The sequence below is a fragment of the Sceloporus undulatus genome, chromosome 1 (assembly GCF_019175285.1).
Source record: "Sceloporus undulatus isolate JIND9_A2432 ecotype Alabama chromosome 1, SceUnd_v1.1, whole genome shotgun sequence".
NCBI lineage: Eukaryota > Metazoa > Chordata > Lepidosauria > Squamata > Phrynosomatidae > Sceloporus > Sceloporus undulatus.
This window is the reverse complement of record NC_056522.1, coordinates 41,181,556-41,209,456: the sequence shown is the minus strand read 5'-3', so window position 1 is coordinate 41,209,456 and position 27,901 is coordinate 41,181,556. Positions and strand designations below refer to the sequence as shown.

At 41.6% G+C, this 27,901-nt stretch overlaps 2 protein-coding genes across 5 annotated transcripts in view; one reads left to right on the top strand and one right to left on the bottom strand.

Annotated features, from left to right (window-relative positions):
• The window catches only part of IARS2 (isoleucyl-tRNA synthetase 2, mitochondrial), a 45,077-nt gene extending 41,256 nt beyond the window's left edge, over window positions 1–3,821 (bottom strand). For 2 of the 3 annotated variants that reach the window (XM_042446315.1, XM_042446316.1), the window contains exons 1-2: window positions 3,568–3,821; window positions 2,151–2,273 (exon numbers count right to left, since the gene is read on the bottom strand). In XM_042446315.1, the coding sequence (XP_042302249.1) occupies window positions 2,151–2,273; window positions 3,568–3,780 (336 nt within the window). In that variant the 5' untranslated portion in view covers window positions 3,781–3,821. Of the gene's footprint in view, window positions 1–1,586; window positions 1,671–2,150; window positions 2,276–3,567 lie in introns of those variants that run through there. The other variant, XM_042446317.1, reaches the window with a different exon arrangement.
• Window positions 3,822–4,204: 383 nt separating this feature from the next.
• On the top strand, window positions 4,205–26,914 carry BPNT1 (3'(2'), 5'-bisphosphate nucleotidase 1). 2 transcript variants are annotated; one of them, XM_042445799.1, is made up of 10 exons: window positions 4,205–4,432; window positions 6,989–7,017; window positions 10,616–10,740; window positions 13,162–13,266; window positions 14,248–14,355; window positions 16,616–16,664; window positions 21,063–21,154; window positions 21,497–21,694; window positions 24,023–24,128; window positions 25,300–26,914. In XM_042445799.1, the coding sequence occupies exons 1-10, from the start codon at window positions 4,326–4,328 to the stop codon at window positions 25,446–25,448; spliced, it is 1,068 nt and encodes a 355-aa protein (XP_042301733.1). In that variant the 5' UTR covers window positions 4,205–4,325; the 3' UTR covers window positions 25,449–26,914. The 2 variants fall into 2 exon arrangements, with proteins under 2 accessions (XP_042301733.1, XP_042301735.1); XM_042445801.1 differs by lacking the exon at window positions 6,989–7,017 and having other exon boundaries at window positions 4,277–4,432.
• Window positions 26,915–27,901: the final 987 nt, after the last annotated feature.

Sequence of the window (27,901 nt, the reverse complement as noted above, 5' to 3'; positions counted from 1 at the left end):
ACATCCTAATACAATATTTAACATGTCAGAAAAGATATTCCTGAAATAAAATACGTCTTAAAATATTTTAGAATAGGTAAGAAATGACAGTTTAGACATTTTCAGGTTTTTTTTATTCACAGTACAGTGGTGCCTCGGGTTACGAAATTAATTCGTAACGCGGCCGCTTTCGTAACCCGAAAAGCCTTCGTAAGCCGAATTGCCATAGGCGCTAATGGGGAAAAGCCGCGATTCCGTGCGAAAAAGCCGAAAAAAGCACCAAAAGTTTTTTCGTAACCCGAAAAAACATTCGTAACCCGAAACAATAATTCCCTATGGGATTTTTTCGTATCCCGAAAATTTCGTAACCTGGGTATTTCGTATCCCGAGGTACCACTGTACGCAAGTATTTGAACAGAATGGAGACCGAAATCAAGAAATCAGAAGCAGACTACAAATGGGCAGGGCAGCTATGAAAGAACTAGACAAGATCCTAAAGAGTAAAGATATACAACTAAGTGTTAAGGTTAGAAGCGTCCAAGCCATTATATTCCCTTACCATGTACGGGTGTGAGAGCTGGACAGTGAAAAAAGTTGATAAGAAGAAAATTAACTCATTTGAGATGTGATGCTGGAGAAGAGTACTAAAGATACTGTGGGCAACTAATGGGTCCTTGAACAGATCAAGCCTGAACTCTCCCTGGAAGCCAAGATGATCAAACGGATGCTGTTGTAATTTGGCCATATAATGAGGAGGCACAACTTATTAGAAAAGACAATAATGCTAGGAAAGGTAGAAGGTAGTAGAAAGAGAGGAAGGTTACATGGCAGATGGATGGATTCTATTAGGGAGATCACGGATATTAGATTGCAGGACCTGAGCAGAACAGTGGAGGACAAGGATCTTGGAAATGTCTCATGCACAGGGTCATAGAATCATAGAATCGTGGAGTTGGAAGAGACCCCAAGGGCCATCCAGTCCAACCCCCTGACATGCAGGAAATATCAATCAAAGCACCCCCCGACAGATGGCCATCCAGCCTCTGCTTAAAGACCTCCAAGGAAGGAGACTCCACCACTCTCTGAGGGAGTGTGTTCCACTGTGGAAAAGCCCATACTGTCAGAAAACTTCTCCTAATGGGTCGTCATGTGTCAGGGTTGACTTGAGGGCTTTTAACAACAACAAACTCAAGTATGCTTATTAAAATTTCTGTTAAGGGTTGTACTCTATACACACCACGCAAGCTCCTTCAAACACCATAAGGAAAGCTCAAGCAGATAATTATTAATATATATTAATACTGTATATATCTAGATCATTTTGACACTATATGAAGAAGACCATTACCACAATTACACCTTCCCAAACACATATGTTGCAATGTTAAATATAATGCACTAAGGGAAATGTCTAAACTAGTAGTCTATTCACTTTGATGAAGAGCAAACAAACAAATCACAGGATGGTGAGGAAAGAAGGTTAGATCACATTATCTATGGAGAATTCTATCAATCAGAATTCCATCCATCACAACGCTACCATCACAATATGAAAAAAGTATACCAAGCTGATCCACAAAGAATACCTCTCAATATGATGTGCGCACCTGCTTTCCTAATTAAGAAACTCTTTAAACGTGAGTCAGGAAATCCAATGGATTCTAGAGTACTGGAATACATCAATTTTCAGACTGGCAATAGAAGCAAAACCAAATATTATTTCATTTTGAAACAGCTCATCTTTCTCATACAAAGGCATGTGGAAGTCCCCAAGTTCCCCTGCTCCTTTTTTTACAGGTAAAAAATGCCCAATAATACTTATTATTTTCCCTCCAAGACTCCTAAAGTCCTGAATTTACTAAAAGGATTCCCAACACCTTAAACCCCTCAAAACCTCTGTTAAAACCTCAAAATTCACAAGTGGAAGTCACTTTTGGTAGCAATTATTTTTTGGCTGAAATGGGGCAGTGTAGTAGTTTACTATGGGTGCATAGGGATAAATACTGGTCCCAACCCACTGCAGCTGCCCACCCCTGCTCTAACAAAATGGAAATGAGCATACTATGTATTTCCACCATTTGTTCCATGCATTTTGAAGTCTAAAATGTAATACATTACTGTAGACTAAAGGTGCAGTAGCATGGTAGCCAATTAAAGACAGCAATACTCACTTTATTCAAAGCGTGGCCAACATGTGGGTCTCCGTTGGCATACGGTGGTCCATCATGAAGACAAAATTCTTTCTTCGTCTTCCTTTGTCTTTGCCATGAATACAGTTCTGAAAAGCCACATTTCTAAAGAAACAGGCAAGAGAACTAGCGTTAACATACTTGTAGCTACAGCAATTGTGACAACAGCAGATAGGAGGTGGAAATCCATCCTCATGGTGAATTTCACAATACAAAATCAATAGGCTGTCAGGCATCAATTGCAAGGCTGAATCTATAGGAGAATGAGCAAAACTCCAATCATATAATAGGAATTCCTGGCTGCGCTCCTTCAAAAGCCAGCCTCAAGGGTGACAGACCCTCTGAAATGAAACAGGACAGAGAGGGACTGTGGCCGGAAAGGTGAATAATTCTGCTTCCTTATTCATGCAAAAGTACTTTTTTATTTTATAAAACACAGTACTGTAGTGTTTACTTTATTTATCGTATTTATACCCCACTCTTCAGAGATGCCCTCAAAGTGTCTCACAAACTGTCAATTTGACTGTTCCCTGCCCTCAGCCTTACAATCTAAAAAGAGACGACACGAAAGAAAGAAAAAGGGAATGGCGGTGGGGAAGGTGGTTATGAAATGCACTCATAGTAGCTCACAGAACACTATGGAACCCACTGGGCCCCGTGTTTCTCGCAGCCAGAACCGCCTCACAAGCCTCTTGTGTGGATAATTCTGGAAAAGCCACGTATGCCACATACATGTCATGCATGTCGAATCAGTTTGTCATCACTTTAGCTGCCATGACTCTGTCCTATGGACTCCTGGGATCTGTAGTTTGGTGAGTTATTCAGCCTACTCTGTCAAAAAACTCTGGTGCCTCACCATGCTTTAAATCCCAAGATGCTGCTGTAGGACAGAGTCACGGGGGTTAAAGTGGTGTCAAACTGCTTTAATTCTGCAGATGTGGCGTAGGTACAGAATCAAAGTTGAATCCTGGGATTTGCAGTTTGGCGAGGGATTCAGCATACTATCAGCATACTGCTGCCTCACCAAACTGCAGATCCCAGGATGCTGCAGTATGGAGTCATGGCAGTTAAAGTGATGCCAAACTGCCTTAATTCTGCAGATGTAGCTTAGTGTCGTGGCTCCATCCTGTGGAACCCTGGGATCTGTAGCATGGGGAGGCATTCAGCCTGGTCTGTCAGAGAGCTCAACAAACTACAAATCCCAGGAAGGTGTAGCACAGAGTCATAGCAGCAGAGTGGCGTCAAAGTGCTTTAAATTTGAAGGCGTAGTGCAGATAAATGGGCCACAACAAACCCCGACTCCCAGAATCCCACATAGACTTAAAGCGGTGCGAAACCGGGATATTTATCCAGTGTGGATGCAGCCTATCTTGTCCTTCTCCCCCCATTTCTTCTTAACCTGCTGTATCTCCAGCTCAGTTTCTGGCTGCAAGCGGCCTGGCAGCTGGACTGGGAAGTCGCTTCGGGGCAGCAAGACCGTCTGGCGGTACCGGGAGTCCGGGCTGGCCTTCGGGCCCCTGTTGGCCCCCGCGGAGGCGGCCCAGCGCGCCCAACACCAGCCCCGGGAAGGGAGCCCCTTCTGCAGCAACGGCGGCGCCCGCAGCGCCCACATCTCCCACGCCAGACTGCCACTTCCGGGTGAACTACGGCAAGCGGCGAGGATTCGACGGGTCCTCAGGAGGGACAAAACGCCCCACTTGGAAACGCGTTTTCTTTTTGTTGTTTCCATTCGCGTCCTTCTTGGTTTCTCGAGCGCCCTCTAGCGCTTGGTCCAAAATCACACTGCAGAAATACAATGTAACAACACTCTTTTTTGAGACCGCTTTAACTGCCCTGTCTCAGTGCTAGGGAATCCTGGGAACTGTCGTTTTATGAGGCATTTTAGGCTGGGTTCTGGTGCCACGATAAACTACAATTCCCAGGATTCCCTAGCCACTGAGCCAGGGCAGTTAAACAGGTCTGGAACTGGATTGTTTCTGCAGTGTGTCTCACAATATCTCACAAAACTGTCTCACAAAACTACAGAAAACTACAAAAACTACGACTACATACAATACAAAACTACACTTCCCAGAATTCCACAGCCTTGAGCAACCTAGTGGTTGTTGTGAGGTCATAGGAGTGAGGGTTTTAAACGGCTTTAGGACCCAGAAAGTGATGGTAAAAAGAGGCGGAGATTGCAAGAGAGAGAGGAAGTCAAGGCGGGAGAGTTATAGTCCTCTACTAGTCCTCTGGCTTTTGGAGCGCTGCTCTTGCAAACCCAGGTAGGCTCTCTTCTCATGCTTCTCCAGCCCTTCCCAGTTTGCTTCCCAGTGCAACCAGTGTGGTGCATTGGTTTGAGCAGCACTCGACTGTATGACTCTGGAGCCCAGGGTTCGAATCCCAGCTCAGCCATGGAAACCCACTGGGAGACCTGGGGCAAGTCACACTCTCTCAGCCTCAGGGGAAAGCAAAGGATGGCAAACCTCCTCCCATGATAGGTTCTCGCCTTAGGAGAGGATTTGAAGGCACAACAACATCTTGTAGCACTTTTGAGACTCACTGAAAGGAAAAAATTGGCAGCATGAGCTTTCCTAGGCTTTAGTCTATTTCCTCAGATGCATTTGAAAGTAGACTGAAGTCTGGGAAAGCTCATGCTGCCAATTTATTTCTTTCAGTGAGTCTCAAAGGTGCTACAAGATCTCTCTACATTCTGATTCTACAGACTAACACAGCTATATCTTTGAATTCAACAACAACTAAGGTGTCCCTTATTTGAAGACTCAAGATAAGGAGGCTGGTAAGTGCCCCTTGTTGTTGTGTGCCTTCATGGCCATCCTAAGAGGAACCTATCCTGGGGCTTTCTTGGCAAGATTTGATGAGAGGTGGCCTGCCATTGCCTTTCCCTGAGGCTGAGAGAGTGTGACTTGCTCAAGGTCTTCCAGTGGGTTTATGTGGCCCAGCCAGGATTTGAACACTGGTCTCTAGAGTTGTAGCCCAACACTCAAACCAGTACACTATGGTGTCTCTCAAGTGTCTCTTGATGCACACATTTCCATCTTTATGAAGGGCCCATATCCCAAAATACAGGATTTTTTGGGGAGAGGAGAATCATCCCATTCAGTCTCTATCAAAGGAAAAGTTTTCCAACGCTCAAATACATGATAGCCCTTACAGGAAAGTGTCTTTTACTAAAAGGGCTATCCTTTGTTTGGGGGATGGAAAGCGTTTCTTTTGGTTGAGACTGAGGGGGATAACCCTCCCCACAGAAATCCTGTATCTTGGGGTGTGGGGTTCTTCATAAAGACAGAAATATGTGCATCATGCAGTTTATGAACTGAGGACCATATAAGTTTACAAAGGCATGCATGGCTAGGTTAACTGCAACCACTACTTTCATCCGATCTTTAGGTAGAACACAAATTAGTTAACACCAGTTGAGTGTCCCTTATCCAAAATATATAGGACTAGGAGTGTTTTGGACTTTGGGGTTTTTCTGATTTTGGAACATTTGCATATGTTGTGGTGTGCCTTCGAGTCATTTCCGACTTACGGCGACCTTAAGGTGAACCTATTATGAAGTTTTCTTGGCAAGAGTTTTTCAGAGGACTTGCCATTAAATAATGAAATATCTTGAAGATGGGACCCAAGTGTAAGCATGAAATTCATTTATATGTCATTTATACTTTATACACATAGCCTGAGGGTCATTTTTATATGAGATGTTTTAAAATATTTTTGTGCATGAAACAAAGTTTGTGTACACTGAACCATCAGAAATCAAAGGGGTCACTGCCTTAGCCACCCATATGGACAATTCTGGAATCCAGGATTTTGGATTTTGGAATTCTTGATAAAGGAGACTCAACCTGTAGCTGCTTTTTGGTTATCATCCCTGCTTGTCATGAATTTCAATTGCCTCTTATTGCTGTTTTGAAAACCTGGGAACACTACTTTACAGACAGGTATAAGTAATACACACACACACACACACTCACAGGTTCTATATGTTATACGTTATATGTTGGGCAAGAACATATGCTATGTGTTATATGTAAGGCTAGAACAGAGAGGTTTTTGTCCTCAGTTTGGGAGAGAGACGTCTGAAATTGCTGGGCAGAAGAAATTCTGTACGTTTTTTGATTGTGGCTCTTGATTTCTGCAAAGGTCTACGTATTGACATGTTTAGTTAGCCTTCCAATGCTTATTTTTTGCTGTCAGTTGAAGACCTACCTCTTTACCTAATTTTTTTCTTAATAGTTAACACAATCAGCCTTGTTTTTCAATGAATGGCTTGTATTGCTATTATTTTTGCAGTGCTCACTTCAAGCTACTTTTATTGTACTCTTTTACAGTGAATACCTGGAGATTTTAAAGATGAAATGATATATAAAATATAAATGCTGGAAATTATTATTATTATTATAAAATGTGAGTGCTGGGGATTATATTATTATTAAACAAACAAGCTTCATTTATATACCGCTTCATACCAACTAAGCAGTGTCTAAGCGGTTTACAACTGTAAGCTAATTTCCCCCCATCAATCTGGGCACTCATTTTAGCAACCTCGGAAGGATTGAAGCCTGAGTCAAGCTTGAGCCCTTTTGCTGGTCTTGAACTCGCAGCCTTATGGTTTTGAGTAAGTGGCTGCAGTACAGGCATTTAACCACTGTGCCATCACCACCACCACCACCACCACCACCATCATCATCATCATCATCGTCATCATCATCGTCTGGATGATGCTTTCTAATATCATAATCATAATGACACTGTAATATTCTGAATGCGCTGATGTAGTCTATTGTGGAATAACAACTACTCCATTTGTCTTATAGATATTTGTACCTTAGAATCTCCAAATCAGGTGAGGAAATTGTAGTTCTTCTGGACCATAGCTTCCATCATTCCTAACCACTGAGGCTGCCGGCTCTAATAATCAATGCTGGAGTCCAAAAAATACCTGGACGGTCTCTTCAGTTCTGCTCTGTTGTAGCTACTGCTGGATCAAGGCCAGATTCTAGGTCTATTTTTCTGGGCCTTCATCATATTTTTATAGGCCTGGCTTTACCAAATGTAAAATAACCCTTTCTTGTTTGTTGGAGCTGTGCATCTGTTCTGGGCACAAGTGGGAAATGGTCTGGGTCTTCTGTCACTGCAACCTCTCCTACTCTAAATTATCAAAAATAAAATAAAATAAAATATTTTTAAATATTTGAATTAGAGGAAGCAAATCCTTCTCCATTTTTCACCTCCCTGATTGTACAATTGGACCTCCATATAGACAGATTCTTTATCCATGGATTCAAGAGTGCATGGCTTGAAAATATTTTAAAAATATATACAGTAAATCACAAAAAGCAAACCCTGGTTTTGTCATTTTATCTAAGGCACTCTGTTTTACTTTCCCTTATATTTAATGGGACTTTAACATCCACGGACTTTGGTATCCACAGGGGGTCCTGAAACCAAACTCTAGCTGTATATGGTAAAAACAAGCCTAAGTCTATATGCATCTGCAGAGTAAGCACCAGTGAACTGAACATGACTTAATTTCTGACTACACAAGTTCAGGATTACATTGCAAACTGTGTTTAAGGAGTGGCCAACATCCTATAATGTCTCCTTCAAAGATACTTACCCTTAGAATAAAAATAACAATGACTGCAGACTCTTTCTGAATCTATGACTACATTTTTTACAACCCACAACAGATAGTTGGATAGAATATGTACTCTTCTGGTTGACATAAGATTCCTGTAGAGCTGTCAGGTGATAAGTGAGTCCACTTGTATGTGGTTAGAGTGCTGGATTGGCAATTTCGGAGACCTAAATTTTAGTCCTTAGTGAACCATGAAGCTCCTTGTGGGCTGGCCATTCTCTTCCAACCTAACCTACCTCAGAAGGTTGTTGCCATGAGAATTAAAGAAAGGGGGAACAGCCATTTGTGACACCTCTTGACCTTACTGGAGAACAGGGAGAATGTAAATGTAATAAAATATTGTGACTAGGGCAAAGTTCTGTGTATATTGCTAATAAAATAGCATAGGGTTTTCTTTCACTGAATCCCAATTCATGGTAACATATGCCTTGTGTGCCATGGTGTTCCCAGAACAGTGCTTCTATTGAATTTAATTTCAAGTTGGTTTTTGTGTTGTCTCCGTAGATTTGTAGTTCTTAGAGCTTCATCCTGAGTAAATAGGTGGGACTACTAGGCTGTGTTTTCAGCATGTACGTGGCACAGTGGAGTAGGCTGTTGAAATACCTACCAGAGACTTAGAAGAATTTTCAGGTGCTTAAAAAGACTGTAGTCTCTGATTTTTAGATAACCCATTTTTCTGTAAGCAATTTAGCTTTTTGTGGTCCACTCATGAGCTTAGGAGGCATAAATGAACACTTTTTATTTATTTTTTTAACAGAAAGATAGAAGGCAAAGCATTTATATTGTGAACATACTTAACAGATGTATAAAGGTTGTAAAGGAGTTAGCTTGTAATACAAATCTTTAACCAAGCAAAGCGGTTAGTTGCATAAGTAGATCAAAGGTAAATGAATACCTCTTGGGAATAAGGGAGAAAAGCAAACAAATACACCCATGGAAATCTCCCTTCACAAAACAATTAAACTGGTTTAAGGTTTGCTAACTCTCAGTTTTCCCTTCACTGATCAAGATGAACTGGAATTTTATGGAGTTAGGATTTACCCTTCTCTTTTCCACACTCATTTCACTGCTTTGAAGGATTTATTTTTATGGGGTTCTCTATAGTTTATGAAGCTTTGGTATACATCCACAATTATGAGAGTTTGAAACTTCCCATGTCTTAACAAATGCTGGGCTTTGCAAGATTTAGGCCACAGAAAAGTATCTCAGGCCTGGAATAGGTGGGCCAAATGTGCCGTGCTGGGGCCAATACTAGGGTTAGGGAATGCGCACCAACCGTATGGTCCCTAACGCTAGCATGGCGCGGTAATGGCGGTGTCCAGTCCATACAGGTGCCACCATTTTGATGTAAGCGATGGGCAGCATCCGTATGTCGCTTACGTTGCAAGTGTGCCAGTGGCGCACTCGCGACATCACTCTGGTGCTGCAAAATGAACCTGGAAACATCGGGTTCTTTTTACTCTGTAGGGATGGCACACGGTTTGGGGGGCTGCGCTGTCCCTACGAAGTTTAAATGCGTGCCTGCAGACCGCTGTTTCGTGGCGGTCTGTACTGCCCCTCAGCTTGTGTGTGTGTGTGTGTGTGTGTGTGTGTGTGTGTAGTGGTGGTGGTAGAGGACGAACTATTCTGCCACTGGTACCAAATTTTCTTACTAAAGAAGTAATGTCCAGGAACATTTCTACTTCATTAACCGAGGTATATCTGCCATTTATGCTTCTCATTCCTTTGGTGTGTATGCCTGGCACAGTAGGGCTCCTTTCAGCGACTGTATGCCAATTGGGCTTTTTTCCACTTGCTGCCATTTGGCCTCCCTTTTAGTTTGCTTGCATACTTATTGAGATGCAATGGGCAAGCAGGAAGGAAGCTGGCAACTGCCCAAACTCCTCACTATAGGATTCACTCATAAACAGACTTAGAAGATTACTGCTCTGGGGTAAAAACATTCCCCAATGTGTTCTCACGGGCGCGAGCCCGAAATGTGATGGGAACCCGATGGGTCCCAGAACACTAGTTTACTGCACGGCGGAATGCTGCCGTCGCCGTCGGGCGTTCCCATTGGGTTCCCAATGTGTTCCAGGAGGTGCCATTTCGGAACGCTTTCAAACTCAACAGTTCTATCTGTCTGAAGAAGGCACTAGGTTGGGGAAAGCTTGTGTAAACTACTGTCATTAATTATCATGAAACTCAGTCTTTTGAGAACTTAGGTCCGGTACACACTGCCAGGAAATGGCACTAACCGCATACTCCTGACCCCAATGACATGCGGTGGTGCGTTATTGAGCGGCACTGCCCACATGGGGAGTGTATAGATGATGTGTGGGCATCTGAGCACCCACATGTCTCTTAAAGGAAGCAGCATCATAGGGCAGCATTGCAACCCTTATGACGTCGCAAAAAAGAAGCCGCTCTAGGCGGCTTTTTTTTTGCTGTGCAGCGTTACCCCATGGTTTGGTTGCTGCGGAAACGCTATGCAGCAAAGAAGGGTGGCATTTTAACTCCAGTGTGTACCGGGCCTTAGAGAGTAAATCATCTTTCTCTCTGGACATAGGAATTTCGGAACCCAAATGTTATTGAACAAACTGGAAGTATTCACAACCTGTCATTTGACTTCAACAGTGCAAAGCTTTTCCACATGTAGGCTATGGTGCTAAAAATATGTCCATTCATGACACAGTGGATTCCTCCTTCCTTTCATTTTACACTTAATGTTATTGTGTTCAGCTTATAACCTATTTGTTTCAAGAGATGATGATCATGCAACTCAGAAGAATGTTCTCTTTTTCTTTTTTGTCTTTCTGTGCAGTAAGAATGGCTTCCAGTCCAAGTGTACTTATGCGCCTTGTGGCCTCAGCTTATTCCATAGCTAATAAAGCAGGAGTAATTGTCAGAAAAGTGATGGCTGGAGGAGATCTGGACATAGTAGAGAAGGTAACCTTCAGTGTGCTCCTGTATATCTCTAATTCAGTCAGTGATGTCACCAGGGTTGGTGTCAGCTGGTGTGGTAACTCTTGGTGTCACCGCTCATTGACCTCCTCCCATCCCACACCATACAGAATCCTTAGTAATATTTTTGTACTAATATTGCTCACAAATTGTAATTCCCACATATCACAATATAATGGCAATAGTTGTGACATAAACAACTAGAAAAATTAAAATTGCATTTTTAAATTACAATGTCATACATGCAGCCTAAATGTACATAGTTTCATGTGGTTAAAGTAAAAGGTTGGTGAGATGAGATGTTTTAAAATAAAATTTAAAAAGAATAATTGTTTTTAAACAATTAAAGTTTTAAATTTCAAATTTTATTCTTTAAAAAAAAAAAAAAACCCAGAGCCTCTCCTTTCTCCTCCCACTGAGCCTCGCCCTGAGAGGCCACTCATGTGACCTCTTCCACTACACTCTAGCATTTTAAAGGGTCCCTTTATGGGAGAAAGGCAGCATAGAAAATGAAATGAAATATAGTCACCCCACGCTATCTGTGGATGTTCAAGTCCCATTGAACCCAGTGGCAGCACATGCATGCAGCCATGCTGCCACTGGTGACAATGGGACTGGAGTCTTCTTACTTCCTTCCTTCTTTCCTTCCTTCCTTTCTCCCCTCCCCCTCCGAAGCTTCTGCCCTGGGCTTCACTTTGGGGGTGGAGGCAGGAGCCCTGTTGGCTGGAGGGAGCCAGGGCTGGGTCTTGGAGTCTGGCAGTTCTGTCCTGGGTGTTGGGCCTGGGGGACGGGGGTCTCTGAGACCCAAGCTCTGGCCCCAGCTCCCTCTGACTGACAAGGCTTCAGCCTCCACCTCTGAACTGCCCTCAAAGCCAAGCCTGGGGCAGAAGCCTTGGCAGAGAAGGGAAGGAAGGAAAGAGGACTTCAGTCTCACCGTCCTCAATGGCAGCACAGCTATGTGCATGCACTGTCATTGGGGACAGCACAGGCTTGCTGTCCACAGATGCACAAATCCGGAGATGGCAAGTCTTTGGATACCAAGGTCCCACTGTAAATAAATAATAAAATAGATGGATGCAGGTGAATGCCACAGCCCGTTGCTGCCAAAACACAGGTGGTTGGGGATCAGTGGTGTCACCTTCCTTAGGGTGTCACCTGGTGCAGCCAAACCCTTGCACTCCTCTAGTTCAGTGACATCTATTCCAAGGTGAGGGTGTATACGATTGCAGTCTGTGTCGATTAAAGGCAGCATAATATATGCTGTGCAGTCCTGTATACAATGGGGTAGGAAAAGTTTGGCCCCCAGGCTGTTTTTTTGTGGCTCACAAGCTTTCCAGGTTCCTCAGAGCAAATTAAAAAAAACGGGGGAGGGGGGAGTAAATTGCCTCTCCTGAGAGCTTCTAACTATTGATTCTTATAAATAAGGTCCAAAAGACACTGCAGAAAAAATCCAGTTTGAGACTGCTTTAACTACCCTAGTTTAGTGCTAGGGAATCCTGGGAATTGTAGTTTATTGTGGCACCAGTACTCTCCCAAAAGGCTCAATGTCTCACAAAACAACAGTTCCCAGAATTCCCTAGCACTGAGCCAAGACAGTTGCAGCAGTCCCAAACTGAATTATTTCTTCAGTGTCTTTTGAACCTAAGTTTCAGGGCCTACTCTAATTTTGGAATAACCAACAGGATTCCAGCTCTTGTCTCTTAGCACTTCTGAATGCTGGGATATTTGTCATAGACCTGAAGTTTAATGTTCATTTTCTCTTACTTCTCCAACAAATATGCCATAGTATAAAACCTTTTGAAATAAATGGATGTTAGAAAATGCAGTTGGTACAGAGTCATGGCTAAAGGAAGCACTGTGTTCAAAAGTCCAAAAATGAGTAATTTATTCCACACTTGGGATGCTTTTATGTAATTGTAGACTTTTAAACCTTTGCTAGATATTTCCTAGTAATGTGACACACGTAACCACCATCCCATGCTAAAACTCTCCAAGAAAAAAGCAGCATCAGAACATAATAATCTTATCTGGGCTTCTTATTAAACATTCCAAGACCATACAGTCAGCACTTCTTATACATGGATTTCTTATACACAGATTCAAGCATCCATGGTTTGAAAATGTTAAAAAAAGTATCAATTCCAAACAGCAAACCTTGATTTTCCATTTTTTATAAGGGACACCATTTTGCTATGTCCTTATATTAAATGGGACTTGAGCATCCACAGATTTTGTTATCCACAGGGGATCTTGGAACCAAATCCCAGCATATATCAAGGGTCCACTGTATAAATCTTTATGTGGATGTTAGTATCTTTTCACTGGCATCAAGAAGGAAGAGGTCATTCCCTCCTGAAGCATATTGTTGTTTTGATGGTCAAGTGATTGGATTTTTCCTCCTAACAGTGTGGAGCTAATGACCTGCAGACAAAAGCTGACCGACTGGTCCAGATGAGCATCTGTTCCTCTTTGGCACGGAAGTTTCCTAATGTGACAATAATTGGAGAGGAGGTGAGAACTCTGAAATATTGCAGTACACACTTTGTACAGTACATCCTTTGTGCCTGCTTGGCTTACTACTGTATGCTATATCTCTGGCTCCATTACTGTTTGAAAACCCTAGGGGATTTATTCATCATTTGAATCCAGGTTACCTACAGCATCATCTTCACCTATATAATCTGCCCTGTACACTCTGGTCTTCTGGGGGATATTTACTAGACTGATGATTACCTGGGGACATTTTTTCAGCTGCCCCCCAGATTTTGGAATGACCTTTGGAAGATTTGTCGGTGATTAAAACAACAGTAAAGGCCAGTCTCTTCAGGGAGGCCTATCCAGATTATTTTTAAATAACAAATTTTATAGATTTAAATGTGTATTGATTTTATATGATCTTTTAACTGATGTTGTATGTTTAATCTGTTATTGTTCCCTGCCTATATTCATAGGGAGTGGTGGGTAAGAAATAATAATAAGTAGTAATAGTAGCAGCACTAATAGTAATAATAATTCCTTTAAATAGATATATGTGTATAAATAAATAAATAAAATATTATCAAAACAGTTCCCATGATCTTGCTCCTTGATGCCAAACATATTGTTGAAATAGTGTTGCAGTCCAACAGTGAGAGACAGAAGTTGCTGACCTCTGCAGTGAAGGGAAGAGGAACCAATTTCAGATGCAATGATGCAAAAGAATATTGTCTATCTGGTATTTGAGCACCCCTAAATAGGGGATCAAACAAACCTCTGAGTAGAAAACAGCACAGTCTGGGTACCATGAATGAGATGCCTCTTACCTCATATTCTCTTGTCAGAGAAGAGCCTTATTGAAGTCTAAACAGTAAATTGAATAACAACCAGTGGCCCTTACTTTGAGGTGAACAATACACTTGTCATCAAACAGCAAAAACTTGTAGACTTTTCTTGCTCTTGCTGTGACCAGGTAAGTTTCTGTTTCCATAACTATTCATATCATTTTTAAACCAGGATCTTCCTTCTGAAAAAGTAGATGAAGAGTTACTCGAGGATGGCCAATGTGAAGAAATACTAAAGAAAGCCTGCCCACAGCAGTATGCTGCCATCAAAGAGGAAGAGGTACTGAAAATGAGATATGTGTGATAAGTGACTGTGGAAGGTGGGGTGTGGATTGATGTTTGTGATGTTAGGCCTGATACAGACTGCTGCTTTACGGTGGCCTGGGGTCGAAAGCAGGGCTCGGGAGTGCAGACCGTCCGCACGTGAGGTGCTAATGGTAGCGGGTTGTTTTTTAGGGCTGCCAGAGGCTGCGCAGTTTGGTTGCTGCCGCCTTTCTGTGGGGGAGCCCCTTTCTCCCTGTCTGTTGAGCCCGTTAGTCTTTTGCTGGGCTTGCCCAAGAGAAGTGGCTCCCAATCATCTGTGTTTCGCACCTCACCAATGAGTCTAGCATGAATCCCACCATGACTGAAACAAAAAGCTCACTTTTTCTGAGGGCATTTGTATCATTACAGGTTTTCAGTTAACATATTTATTGTGTATGATATATAGGGGACTTAGGGACATGAAATGGGGGAGAAATACAAGCAAGCAAAAAGAATGATTCCATTCATGCTGTTTGGTGGGCTTTCAGAACAGATTGGTGATGAAGTGACAAACATGAAGTTCTCTTAGTGCACAGGAAGGGACAATTTAAATCTTTGTATGTTCTGAGATGTGGAGGAGGAAAGAGTGAAAAGAAAGCCAGCGTACATATGTATCTGTACATTGGCAATGGTGCCCCTGGGGGCAAAATATTTATCCTTCCCTGCCCTAGAGGGTTCACCCTTACTGAACAGTGATCTAGTAGTAAGTGTAATCTAAAAAGTCTAGATAGTTTTATTTCTGTTTTTCTGCGATGCTTTGAAGAACCAATAAGGACAATACTGGAGAAGAGTGTAAAAGTGTGTATCTTCATGGGCCAACACTCTTATTGAGTATTCTCCCTCTCTTGATGGACAGGAATATGGAGTGTCACCTGTTTCCCTTCTCAGCCTGGCAGAGAAGAAAAGTAGTAGTTGATTTGTCATTGAACAGGTTGTGCTGTGTATTTATTTAGACTCCAGACTGAATTGTCTCTTTAGACCTGGGGCAGGGGATTCAAATGTATTGCTTCAAAATATGGGAAAGCATCTATTTGCATTTTGGGCCTTGCAAGGGAAATATATTGAGTGGCAAACTAGACTTTTGCTCCAAGGTCCCTCTTTGGTGGCATCACTGAGACTGTTAAACATGCAGGATTGAATTCTTTAATTACAGGAGTTAGCATGGCAAGAGAAATCCACAAATTGTCTTCCGACTGAGTAGTCTGCATCTGTTTGTGCTCAGTACCAACCGCTTTGTACCACAGTTTGCGGAAGAAGCAGGAATATCTGTCATTAGGGTTGTGAGAAAAGGATAAATTGTGAGATGCTCCTAATGCTTCCTGTTCCTGTCTTAACTACAACTCAAATGAGAGCTTCCTAGATGGGAGGTGTGGAATTATGTGTCTTTTTCAGCAGAGGGAGCCAGTGAACAGGCAGCTGGCTTTATCAACCACTCCTGTCCTGACTGTATGAAAAAATACAATTATAGTTGAAAGAGAACAAGAGTACCTATAATTATTTCTACAAGTCACCTGCTTTGTGCTAATATATCTTAGCAATCAGCTGGCTAGTAATGACTAAGTATTAAGAGCCCCATTCAGAATGTATACTTATTTTCCTTCACATAGAAATCCTTTGGCAAATCAGCCCCATTTCTACCCCTCAGTGCCCCCCCTCCCCCCAGTAGTTACAACATTTTATTTGCTGGGTTTCAAGCATCTTCCATGCACATAGGGCAGAATTCTCCCTGACATCTTGCTTCTCACTACTTACACTAGAAATTTGCTTCCTTCCTTTTCCCCCTTTGATGGCGGATTCTGGAAGTTGCAGGCCTACAATACCCTTTCCTAGCTCTGTGTGCATTGTTCCTCCTAATCTCATTCCCCCCTCCCACCTTTTGGAAGGCCACTCTAGCTGCTATGCTCTTATGGTTCCTATCTCAGCAAGATGCTTGAGAGAGAAACTACAGAGCAGAACAGCTACACTGATGAAATACTCAGTGGCCAGTCTTTCTGTCACTCAGGAAGGATACTAGGGGCCATATTCCTGAAGACCGAGGGCCACCTCAAACTTACATTTTCCTGGGCTGTTGAAGTGTATGAGAAAAAGATAACTGAGGTTGGATACAGTAAGAATGAACTTTGGAGATGGCTAGCAATTGCCTAAGTTACACAGGTGATTCTGTTCTAGGTAATGGACCGCTTTGAGAATCTGCATCTCCTACTGAAACACTTTGTTGATTTTCTTTCCTTTCAAAGCTTGTTGTATGGGTCGACCCTCTGGATGGAACCAAAGAATATACTGAAGGTTTGACAATTTCTCCTTGTTTTAATGAATACAATGCCAAAGCCATCTGAGTTAGTCAGATTTTTTTTTAAAAAAATATTGTATTAAACTCACCCAGGACAATTGAACAGGTAGAGGTCATGGTCACCTTGAAATTTAGCTCAGTAGTACAATAGAAATTGTGCTGCAAAATAAAGCAGTTGGATGACTCAGTCATTCTTTGGTAAATGACTAAGGTTTCTCTTTACCTTAGGTCCACCTTTACCTTAGTCAAAGCAGAAAAGCAAGTGATTTTTCTTCTGGAAGCTCTCTGTTTAAAGCAGAACCCATTTTACTTTAAAGTCTTATGTATTCAATTGACTTGAACCACTTTATTTATATTCCATTTTGCCTTTAAGAAGCTCCAAGCTATGTACATGGTTCTCTCTCCGCCCTGAACCTCTACGACAACCAAATGAGGTGGGTTGGGTAGATGGACCATAACTGGCCCAAGGACCAGTGAGCTTTCTGAACTGAATTTGGGGTTCCACCATCTTCATTTTGAGGCTCTAGTTTAGGCTTCCCTAAGCTGGTGCCCTCTAGAGTTGGACTGTAATTCCTATTATTCACAGCTACCGTGGTCATTGGCCCTGCTGACTGGGAACAAATGAAGCTGCAGAACAATGAAGATGGAGGGCACCAAATTCTGAGAGGCTGCTCTAATCATTATAGCATCCTGCCTACTCCTTGTTTCTTGCAAACTGCTGTCAAAGCAGAAAGGTAGCTGCAAGGGGAACTTTTTTGAGCTACAGTCCTACCACTGTGATTACCTCTGAAGGAGGCACTATGGAAGCTAGAGGAACAATCGGGGTTGTTTCATTGCCCAGAAGTCGTCTCTAGCCTCCAGTCTGGAAGCTAGCAAGTGTACTGTAAGGGGATAGGCATTGGATTTGGAAGGAGGTTGTTAAAGTTGTAATTGTCACTTAGTCCACGGATGGGAATTGTTTGACCCTCCAGATATTGTTGAACTGGTACTCCTAGTGGCCCTACATAGCACAGTAAATGGTGATAACCCATCATCACTCAACCCACTCTGGTAGCTGCTGGGAGGACACTTAAGAATAAGAAACATTGTCAAATATTCTGTATATTAGAATAGGTTAAAGGAACAATTGGTATCATGGGCTTGGTTCATCTATATCTTGGCATCACACTGCTGAGCTGTCTTAAATCTCTATAGCCAGTTTCTGAGAGATTGGATTTCTGAAAATCCACGGTCATGGACGGATCATTTCCTCGTGGAGGCAAAAATCAAGGCCTCTACCCAGATCCCCCCCGCGGGTGGTGGACCTATTAGGATGGTCCACCCTCGAAGGCTGATGGAACCCAAAAGGTTCCAGGAAGCCTTAGAGGGATACATGGTTGGAAGTGACGGCGACTCTGTTGATGCCCTGACTGGTATCTGGAATACTGGTCTCTCTAGGGCTATACACAGTATCGCTCCCAAGCGCCCTCTCAGGCCTGCTTCCAAACGTAAGCCCTGGTACACGGAAGATCTCCAGGCAAGGAAGCGGGACCTGCGACGGCTAGAGCACTGCTGGCGGAAACACCTACGCTTAGCCGACAAGGCTCTCCTAGACTGCCTGTTAGAGGACTATGGAGAGGCGATACGGGCAGCTAAGAATTCGTTCTATGGTGCTCGTGTCGCGTCCGCGGAGTCGCGTCCAGCAGAGTTGTTCAGGGTGGTCAGGGAGCTAACTCAGCTCCCTCCCACCCTGAACCAGATCCTTGAACCTTCTAAGGCCTGCTGTGACCAATTTAACAACTTCTTCGCGGATAAAACCTCTCGGATAAGCGAAGGTCTTAACGCCGGCATTAGGGCAGAACCTAGGGTAGAGATATCCAGAGCCTCCATGGACTCCATTAAACTGGATCAGTTTGAGTTGGTTAGTACCGATGATGTGGACAAGATCCTTGGAAGCGTTCGGAAGACAACCTGCTCCCTCGATCCCTGTCCCTCATGACTAGCGGCTCAGGGGGGGCCGGTGGTAACCTCGTTGTTACACCGGATTATAAATACATCTTTGAGGGACGGGCAATTTCCATCCAGCTTGAAATTGGCCACTGTAAAACCGCTGTTAAATAAGCCCTCCCTCGACCCCCTGATGCATAATAATTATCGGCCAGTATCGCTATTGCCATTTTTGGGGAAGGTGATCGAGAAGGCGGTTGCAATCCAGCTGCAATCGATCTTGGATGAAACTGATTATCTGGACCCATTTCAAACCGGCTTTCTGGAGGGTTATGGGGTTGAGACGGCCATGGTCACCTTGGTCGATGATCTCCGTCTGGGCATTGACAGGGGAAGCGTGTCCCTGTTGGTGCTCTTGGACATCTCAGCGGCTTTCGATACCATAGACCATGGTATCCTTCTGGAACGCCTGGCAGAGGTGGGAATCGGGGGGCACTGCGCTCCAGTGGTTCCGGTCCTACCTCTCTGGGAGGTTCCAGATGGTGCAGCTGGGAGACGTGTGCTCCAATAAGAGGGCCCTCACAACTGGGGTCCCTCAAGGAGCCATTCTGTCTCCCATGCTTTTTAACATTTACATGAAACCGCTGGGAGAGATCATCCGGAGACATGGGGCGCAGGGTTATCAGTACGCTGATGACACCCAAATAGTCTTCTCTATGTCTCCGACTGATGCAGTGACTGAGGATGGCGTCTCTCCTCTCGTGGCCTGTCTGGAGTCGGTAATGGACTGGATGAGGGAAAACCGACTCAGTCTGAATCCAGAGAAAACGGAGGTACTTGTGATAGGTTCCGCTGGTCCAGGAATGGCGGTGGTTCCACCTGTCCTGAACGGGATCACGCTTCCTGTGAAGGACTCCGTGCGCAGTCTGGGGGTGCTTCTTGATTCGTCGCTCCACCTTACATCTCAGGTGGATGCGACGGTCAAGAGCACCTGTTATCAGCTTCGGCTCATTCGCCAGCTGTGCCCATACCTGGCCCAGAGAGACCTTGAAACAGTAGTACACGCTCTGGTAACCTCTCGATTGGATTTCTGCAATGCGCTCTACATGGGGCAACCCTTGTACCACACCCGGAAGCTACAGATGGTACAGAATATGGCAGCCAGACTGGTCACTGGCACCTCCAGGGCCAGTCACATTACACCTGTACTTAAAGATCTGCATTGGCTGCCCATTCGCTTCCAGGCACAATACAAGGTGTTGGTGATAACCTATAAAGCCCTACATGGCTTGGGCCCAGGATACCTGGAGGACCGCCTCTCCCCATACATTCCGCCCCGCACCCTCAGAACATCTGGGAAGCAACTACTGAGGGTCCCGGGGGCTAGACTAGCCTCTACAGCGAAGAGGTCATATACCATCGTCACCCCGGCCCTCTGGAATACGCTGCCCATAGAGCTCCGCTCGGCCACCTCCCTGGCACAGTTCAGGAGGGAGTTAAAAACCTTCCTGTTCCGTTTAGCATTCCCTGAATCAAGTTCCAGCTAGTCTTCCCCCCCTTCGACAGCAATGGTAGCTGGTTGATGGGGTTTTAGTATTGGTTTTAATAGTTTTGTATAATGTGATGTACTTTATTTTATGGATTGTATTGTATTGTTACTTGTTCACCGCCCTGATCATTGGAAGGGCGGTATACAAATAAAATTTTTATTTATTTATTATTTATATTTTTTTATACACGGATTCAAGCATACACGGTTTGAAAATGTTCCAAAAAAGTATAAATTTACTTTGATTTTCCATTTTTTATTAGGGACACCATTTTGCTATGTCATTATATTTAATGGGACTTGAGCATACACGGATTTTGTTATACATGGGGGATCTTGGAACCAAGCCCCAGCGTATAACAAGGGTCCACTGTATATTTTATAGGATATAGGAGAACATAGGCCAGGGATGGGGGGTACCCTAACAGAAACTGCAGGCCAGAACATCTAGAGTGTCAAAAGATTCTCCCGCTCTGATGCAGCAAACTGAATTAAAAAGAATTGGTGCTTTGGGTATTGTGTTTAATTAGAAAACAGCAATAGTATTTTGTGCCTGAAGGTCCTCAAGAATTATTAATTTGAAGGCACATGATGTAGGCTTGCTAAAATAGGTGTGGGTCTGTTCAGCATCTGGATGGGGGCGGAATGGCATGTGAATACTTTGTCCACTGGCTTGGATTACACCATAAAAGAAAGGCAGGGTACGAATGTTCTAAAATAAATAAAAATATAGATTCTGTGTTTCTGTGATACTATATAATGTTCAAGATTTGTAAGTCTAAGTTCAAGTACTCTTAAATGAACAGCTGTTCACTGAGATCACATGGGAAACCAGCATACAGATGTATGTGTGATTAATTGTGCTTTATCTTCTATATCCTTCCTTCCTTTGACTACAACTATTCTTTATCTTTTTCAGGACTTCTAGACCATGTTACAGTTCTTATCGGAATTGCTTATGAAGGAAAAGCTATTGCAGGAGTCATTAACCAACCCTATTATAATTATGAGGTAATTTTATGAAAAGTAATAATTGTCCACCTACTTTGGAGACTTTTTTTTACCATAGCTGTACCATTAAAAACTGGGTTGGTCACTCCAGATATCACATGATGCAGTGCCTTCCAGTAATTAAGCTCAGTAACATGTCATAAGAAAAAAAGAAATTGAGATAGTAGAGAAAGACAGCAAAGAAAGAGACTAAAGTAAAGTGATGCTGTTAAAAACACGTATTTTTCTTTGGCCATGTAACTAATATTTCTAGCTATCCTCCTTAACTCTTGCCTCCCCACTTTTAAAACCACACTGAAAGGTATATCTACCATACCAGGGATGTTTATACCTTTTCTGCAGGCAGGAGCAAATGCGGTCCTAGGCAGGACAATCTGGGGCATCCTGGGATTGGGTGCCTTTGGATTTCAGCTGAAAGAAGTGCCAGCTGGGAAGCATATAATCACCACTACACGATCACACAGCAGCAAGCTAGTAAACGACTGCATTAGTGCAATGAACCCTGACAGCGTGGTAAGAGTTGGAGGTGCAGGAAATAAGGTATGGAGAAGATCTCATGTTAATTTTATGAAACCATAGGTTCCTTTTATAAAGATTAAACTTGATGGCCAGTGCCTCAGGGCATCTTTTCCAGGAAATTAAAACATAGGTTACCTCTACTTCCATTGTATAATGGGGGAAATGTTGTGAATTGATGTGACTCTTGATGGGAATTTAAAACACAGAGAGCATATAGACCTGTGATAGGTAACTGCATGAGGGGAGGGCAGTTTTTGCCCCCACATGCTCACCAGGCTGCAAGATATGTTTCTGGCAAACTGGAAGTGATGTTATGTTACATCCAGTTTCATTTTCAAATGAAAGTCAGCCATTTTTCTATGGGAGTTGTGGGAGATTAGTCAAACCATTGCAGTTTAAGAGCATTTTGTAGTGGTTTAGGGCTGTTTTAGAGTGATTGTTTATCCCCCCTCCCCCCCATGTCATTATTCTTATATTTATTTTGGTTTAGAGAACTTTGTGAGTATCCCTGAGGGCTCGGAGGATCACCAAAATGGGACTATGAATATGCATTTGGCCTTTGGGCTTCACTTTCCCCAGACCTGCTTTAGAAGCATATCTGTATACATTGACTGATACTGCCACTATCAGTGTTTGTTAGTGGTCTCTGAGAAGAGATGGAAAAGAGTCATTTGAAGAATAGTTGCAGGGTGCCCTCTCAGCAGGGTTGTTTTAGTTTTCTTTACCATATGAGTCAGATCAAGCCTGCCAGGATTTTAGTTTTCTTTATCATATGAGTCAAATCAAGCCTGCCAGGATTTTCTTCATATCAAGTGAAGCAATATATTCCATGTTGCTCAGATTGATGATGTTACATATGATTTGAATTCTAACTAAAACTGTTAGCATGTACAGTATGATTTGTAGAATACTGAGTTCCATGTAAAATGAACCCCGCAAAGGTAACTTTTCCAAAAAAAAGATTGAATTGTGCTAATCTCTCCCAATCTTGCCAAATACAGTATATTTGGGAGCTCATGCGAAAATAAAAACCAGTTAGTCTTAACAGTGCTGCCACATTTACTTTCCCCCCCTCCCTCCTCCTCCTTCCTTTTTTATGCTGCAAGGTAATACAGCTACTTCTTTGAAAACTAAAGACACCACATTTGGTCAAAATCAGTTTATAAAGATAAAATCTACAGCCATCTTCCCCATCCCCAAACCTGAAATCTGAAATTTGTCTCAGAAATTTTACTATGTTCTTAATTTTGGTCCCATTAAATAACATACCAAATGTGGTACCCTTATGATCAAGCATGATTTGACCAATATGACACAGACAAACACTTTAAATTATACTACCAATATATTTATGTTCACCATTCAATAATTAAAGTTCCATTATGATAGTTCTCATGAGCTTTGCTTACACAAAAGCCAATTGCAACATATACACCAGAGCAGTGAATACAATAATAAATGGATGTGCATGTGCATGTTCTTCAAGTTGCTTGTTGACTTATGATGAATCCATGAATTGCACTGGGTATTCTTAGGCAAGGAATACTCAGAGGAGGTTTGCCTTTCCTTCCTTTGAAAAAATAGAACCCAGTATTCTGCATACTAAACAAGGCTGATTCTGCTTAACTTCCAAGATCAGATGAGATCTGATGTCTTCATGGTAGTGAGACCCTTCCATATATAAATACTGACTTGTAATGAGAACACACTGATCTGTGTGCAGCCCAGCTCAATGACTTACAAGCAGAATTTGGAAATGTTATTATTTGGACTGCAGCTCTCAGAATCCCCCAGCCAGCATGGGATTCTGAAAAAAGTAACATCACCAAGTTTGGGCTGTGACTGTAGATATGCCCCATACCTACCCATACCTCTTAAGATCATCATCCAACATTCTCTTCAAGGTTCCCTTTCCAAATTAACTAACACCAATGACCAAAGGGCTTTGGATTGTTGGCTTTTCAGTGCTGACACCCCATTTGTGGAATACTTTCCCTGGAAAAGTTTGCTTGGTAGGTATTGGTCTTTTGGTATCAATTTAAGATATTTTCATTCGTCCAGGGATTTTATTATTTTCTTTCCGTTTTTAGTTCTCTGCACACTTCTAGACTCCTGAATGTGTAGTTTTGATATATTATTAATACTTTCCTCTTATCTGTTATTACAAATTCTACCTTATGGTATTTTATTAATGTTTTATTGATAATTTATAACTTTTTAAAAAATTGCCTAGAGAATTTTGGTTGTTGGTCTGTTCAATGTATGACATAAATATGAAAATACCACAAGATGTGTTTGCTTTTAGTGCATGTGTACCTTGTAACAGAATTTTGAACTTTTTGTTATCAGATCATTCAACTTGTAGAAGGCAAGGCTTCTGCTTATGTATTTGCCAGCCCTGGGTGCAAGAAGTGGGATACATGTGCACCAGAGGCTATATTGCATGCAGTAGGAGGTGAGTTAATTGATGCAGTACATAAAATAAAATAATAAATTGATAAAAAGCTACTTTGCATAAATACTGTGCTTATGCTGCTTTACTTCTGATGACAGAAACAGAAATTTTTGTGTGATAGTGTTTTTAAGGCATTACGTATATGTATTGATTGCATTTATGTGTCTTAAATCCTGTTGATAGGTCCAAATAGAGTAGAACTATTGAATAAATTTGATGTACCTATGTGTTGGTTCACCATTCAGCAATTAATTAAAGAAGTCTATTCTAGTTGGGACTAACACAATAGAATTCCAGCCTACTATCTCTGGCTGTTACCCCACTGCAGAATTAATGCAGTTTGACACTGCTTTAAATGTCATGGCTTCATCCTATGGAATCTTGGGATTTGTAGTTTGTTGTGGCACTAGAGCTCTCTGAAAAGAAGGCTAAATGCAAATCTACAAATCACAAAACTACAAATGTCTGAATTCTATAGCACTGAGTCATAACAGTTAAAGTGGTGTCAAACTGCATTAATTCTGCAGTGCCGATGCAGTCTCTGCTAGCTTGCTTTTTTAAATTGGAAAATAGCTTAAAACTGTCTTCTGATTTTAATTTTTCATTGTTTTTATCGCGTGTTTCTTAAATACAAATAATTATAACAGTGTGTATTATATATTACCTGTGCTAGATTTTAAAATTAAAGTTTCATTTAGATTTGTTTTTACATGAAAGAATTTCATGTTACTTCTTAATTCTTCAAATGCAAATTAAGAGGCAAAAGTATCTTGAGCAAGCCATTGCAGACATTCAATTCCTTCCAGCCAAGGAAGAATCGGAAGAGTTGGATGAAGACACGGGGTTTGGTCTCTTTGACTAACTTGCTGGTTTTGTTGTCCTCCAGTTGGTTTGAAAAGCTTAGCTAAATCAATTATATAGTGGAGTGACTCTTAATTTTCCAGTTAGTCCAATATTGCTTTGCCTTGCTGGGGGCTTAAAAAAATAAGCCATTCCTATATGCAAATTTGGTCAGATGAGTTTCCTTGATCCATACTACTCATAATTTTGAATGCTTATGTTCAAATAGGGTTATATTTTGCATGAATTAAAATTTAATTGTTACAATTTGGAAAAGGAGAACCATAATTGTCATGTCTAAATGCATAAATGTATTTTTTTTTCTTTGCAGGCAAGCTTACTGATATTCATGGAAATTTCTTCCACTATAACAAAGAGGTCAAGCACATGAATTCAGGGGGTGTCCTTGCTGCCTTGAAAAACCATAACTATTATGCCTCTCGAGTTCCTGATACAGTTAAGCAGGCCCTTGTACCCTAAAATACAACAGATGGTTTATTCCACTAGACAAAGAAAAATCTTTGACATACCATATTTTTCTTAACTGAAACTGGTAATCATTTATGGAACTGAATCAATGTTGTGCCACAATGTTTCTATTGTGATTTGTTAAAAATTGGTATCAATCGTTTATTTGTTAAGGTGAGAATTAAATTTAGTTTTCGATTGGAATAGAAGAATAATTGAACTAATAGAAATTCTTATAGAATTAATCTTCTGCTCCCATTGTAAACCAAAATTTAGGAAGGTCTTTTTAAAATGTTGTCCTTCCTCATTAGTATATTTATTATTATGTTATGTACATTCCAGCAGAATAATTGAACCATGCCAATATAACTTTTGGGAAGCATAAAACCTGTAGTTTAACTGTTATTACGTTTAACAGTACATAATGTTTAAGGGGGCATCATGCAATGACTAGTGTGAGAGTGGGATTCTGCGACTGATGCCACTGTATGTGTGTATGCATCTAGAGGATGTAACAGATGTTGGCTGCAGTGCCACCAGAACAGCCCTATCCTCACATGATGCCTCTTTCACCTGATAACTATATATAGGCATTTATAGAAGGAATATATAAATTTCAGATTCTAAGCACTGAAAACACACAATTTCCAGACAGGTAGTTGTGTTGATCTGTTCCTACCTAACAAGAAAGCATCTTACAGCACCTTAAAGACTAACAAATTTTATCTGACAGAAACTTTCACGGACAGCACCTCACTTCAATGGATGGATGGGCTGCCTCATGCCAAAGCAAACGTTTTAGTCTTTAAAGTGCCGCAAGATGCCTTGTCTCTGTAAATCTGAACTGAATAAAATGCAACTGATGATTGTATAATTCCTGGTTCTTAGTGTTATAAACTTGCTACAAGAGCTCTTTGGTCAAGAATACAGTATGTTGTTATGGTCTGATAAAGGCTCCGTGCTGCACTGAGAAGTAGTGATGGTCTAAGTGTAACCTAACATCCCCATCTTGTAATTTCCTTACTCATGTGAATGAGTTAAAAACAAGATGAGGATGTATGTAATACTTTGCTTGAAAGGAGACTTCCTGTTTAAATCACTTAACTGTTAGATCCACATCACAAAACTATGGTCTGATCCTGGTTTGTCATTCTGGTTGTTAGCCCTTATTTTAAGCCATATTCTTTGAATCAAACATGCATGTGAAAACACTGGTTTGGGGTGAAATCTGTCAAGTTGGTCATTTAAGAGGAGAGTGTCCCAGCATGTCATTTACTGTTGTGCCAACATACATACTACTATTAAAACAGGTCACTTTGCCAGTCCGCACTGGGATTCTTTGCATGATATGTCACAATGGAACACTTCCTATAAGATCGTCTTATAAGACTGTAATGTCATATTGAAATTATGTACGTCTTCCTTTGTTCTAAAACAGATCTCTTATAATAAAACACAACAAGCAAAATGCCTCTCAATTTGTGTGGGCTCCAGGATATAATTTTTGTATATGATTAATTTTTGTTTCTATATGATTTTTGAACATTTAAAAATAATTTTAGAAAATATATTATGCAGTACTTAGTGTATTTTTTTTAAAAAAATAAAACATAAATCAATCTCAATCAATCATTATGTACAACAGTACAGGATAAAGCAGACTAGTATAAATATAATGCAGGCACACCTTAGTTAATCAATTAGGTGTGTTCCTGGACATTATTACAGTACTTTAGAAGACAATTTGATATCAGGGACAGAAATAACATGCATAGGTTCCTATAATGCAAAAACAAAGAGCAAGTCAACATATTTCAAGACTTTTAAAATCCGGAATTAATAATATGCATGTGTGAAATAGAAGAAAGCCTTAAAGTGAACACAGTTTGGCTACCAGCCCTGAAAGACAGCAAATTCAAGACCCAGCAAATGCAAATGAAAACCACCCAGAGTGAGTTTTCCCCCCTCCAGCAGAAAACAGATCATTAAGTAAATGGACACACTGTAGGCCTTGCCATTCAACAAGAGAACAATATACAGATTAACATGTGAATCACTTCCTCTCAGCCAACAACTTCTTCAAATGCATTTGGAAATACTGTAATAATATAGAGAGATCTTGTAGCACCTTTGAGACTCACTGAGAGAAAGAAGTTGGCAGCATGAGCTTTCCTAGACTAAAGGCTACTTCCTGAGATGCATTTGGATATGATAATAATAGTAGTAGTAGTAGTAGTAATAATAATAAATAGTAATAAACTCTCTTCCATGCCAGCATTCTCCAAAGATCTCAGAAACAGCTGCTGGCGACAGGTCAGGAATAAACTCCCAAAACATGGCCTCAGAGCCTGAAGGACCCACAAAGACTATTATTCTTATTATTCTTATTATTTCCAAATGCAACTGAGGAAGTAGCCTTTAGTCTAGGAAAGGTCATGCTGCCAACTTCTTTCTCTCCTGAGTCT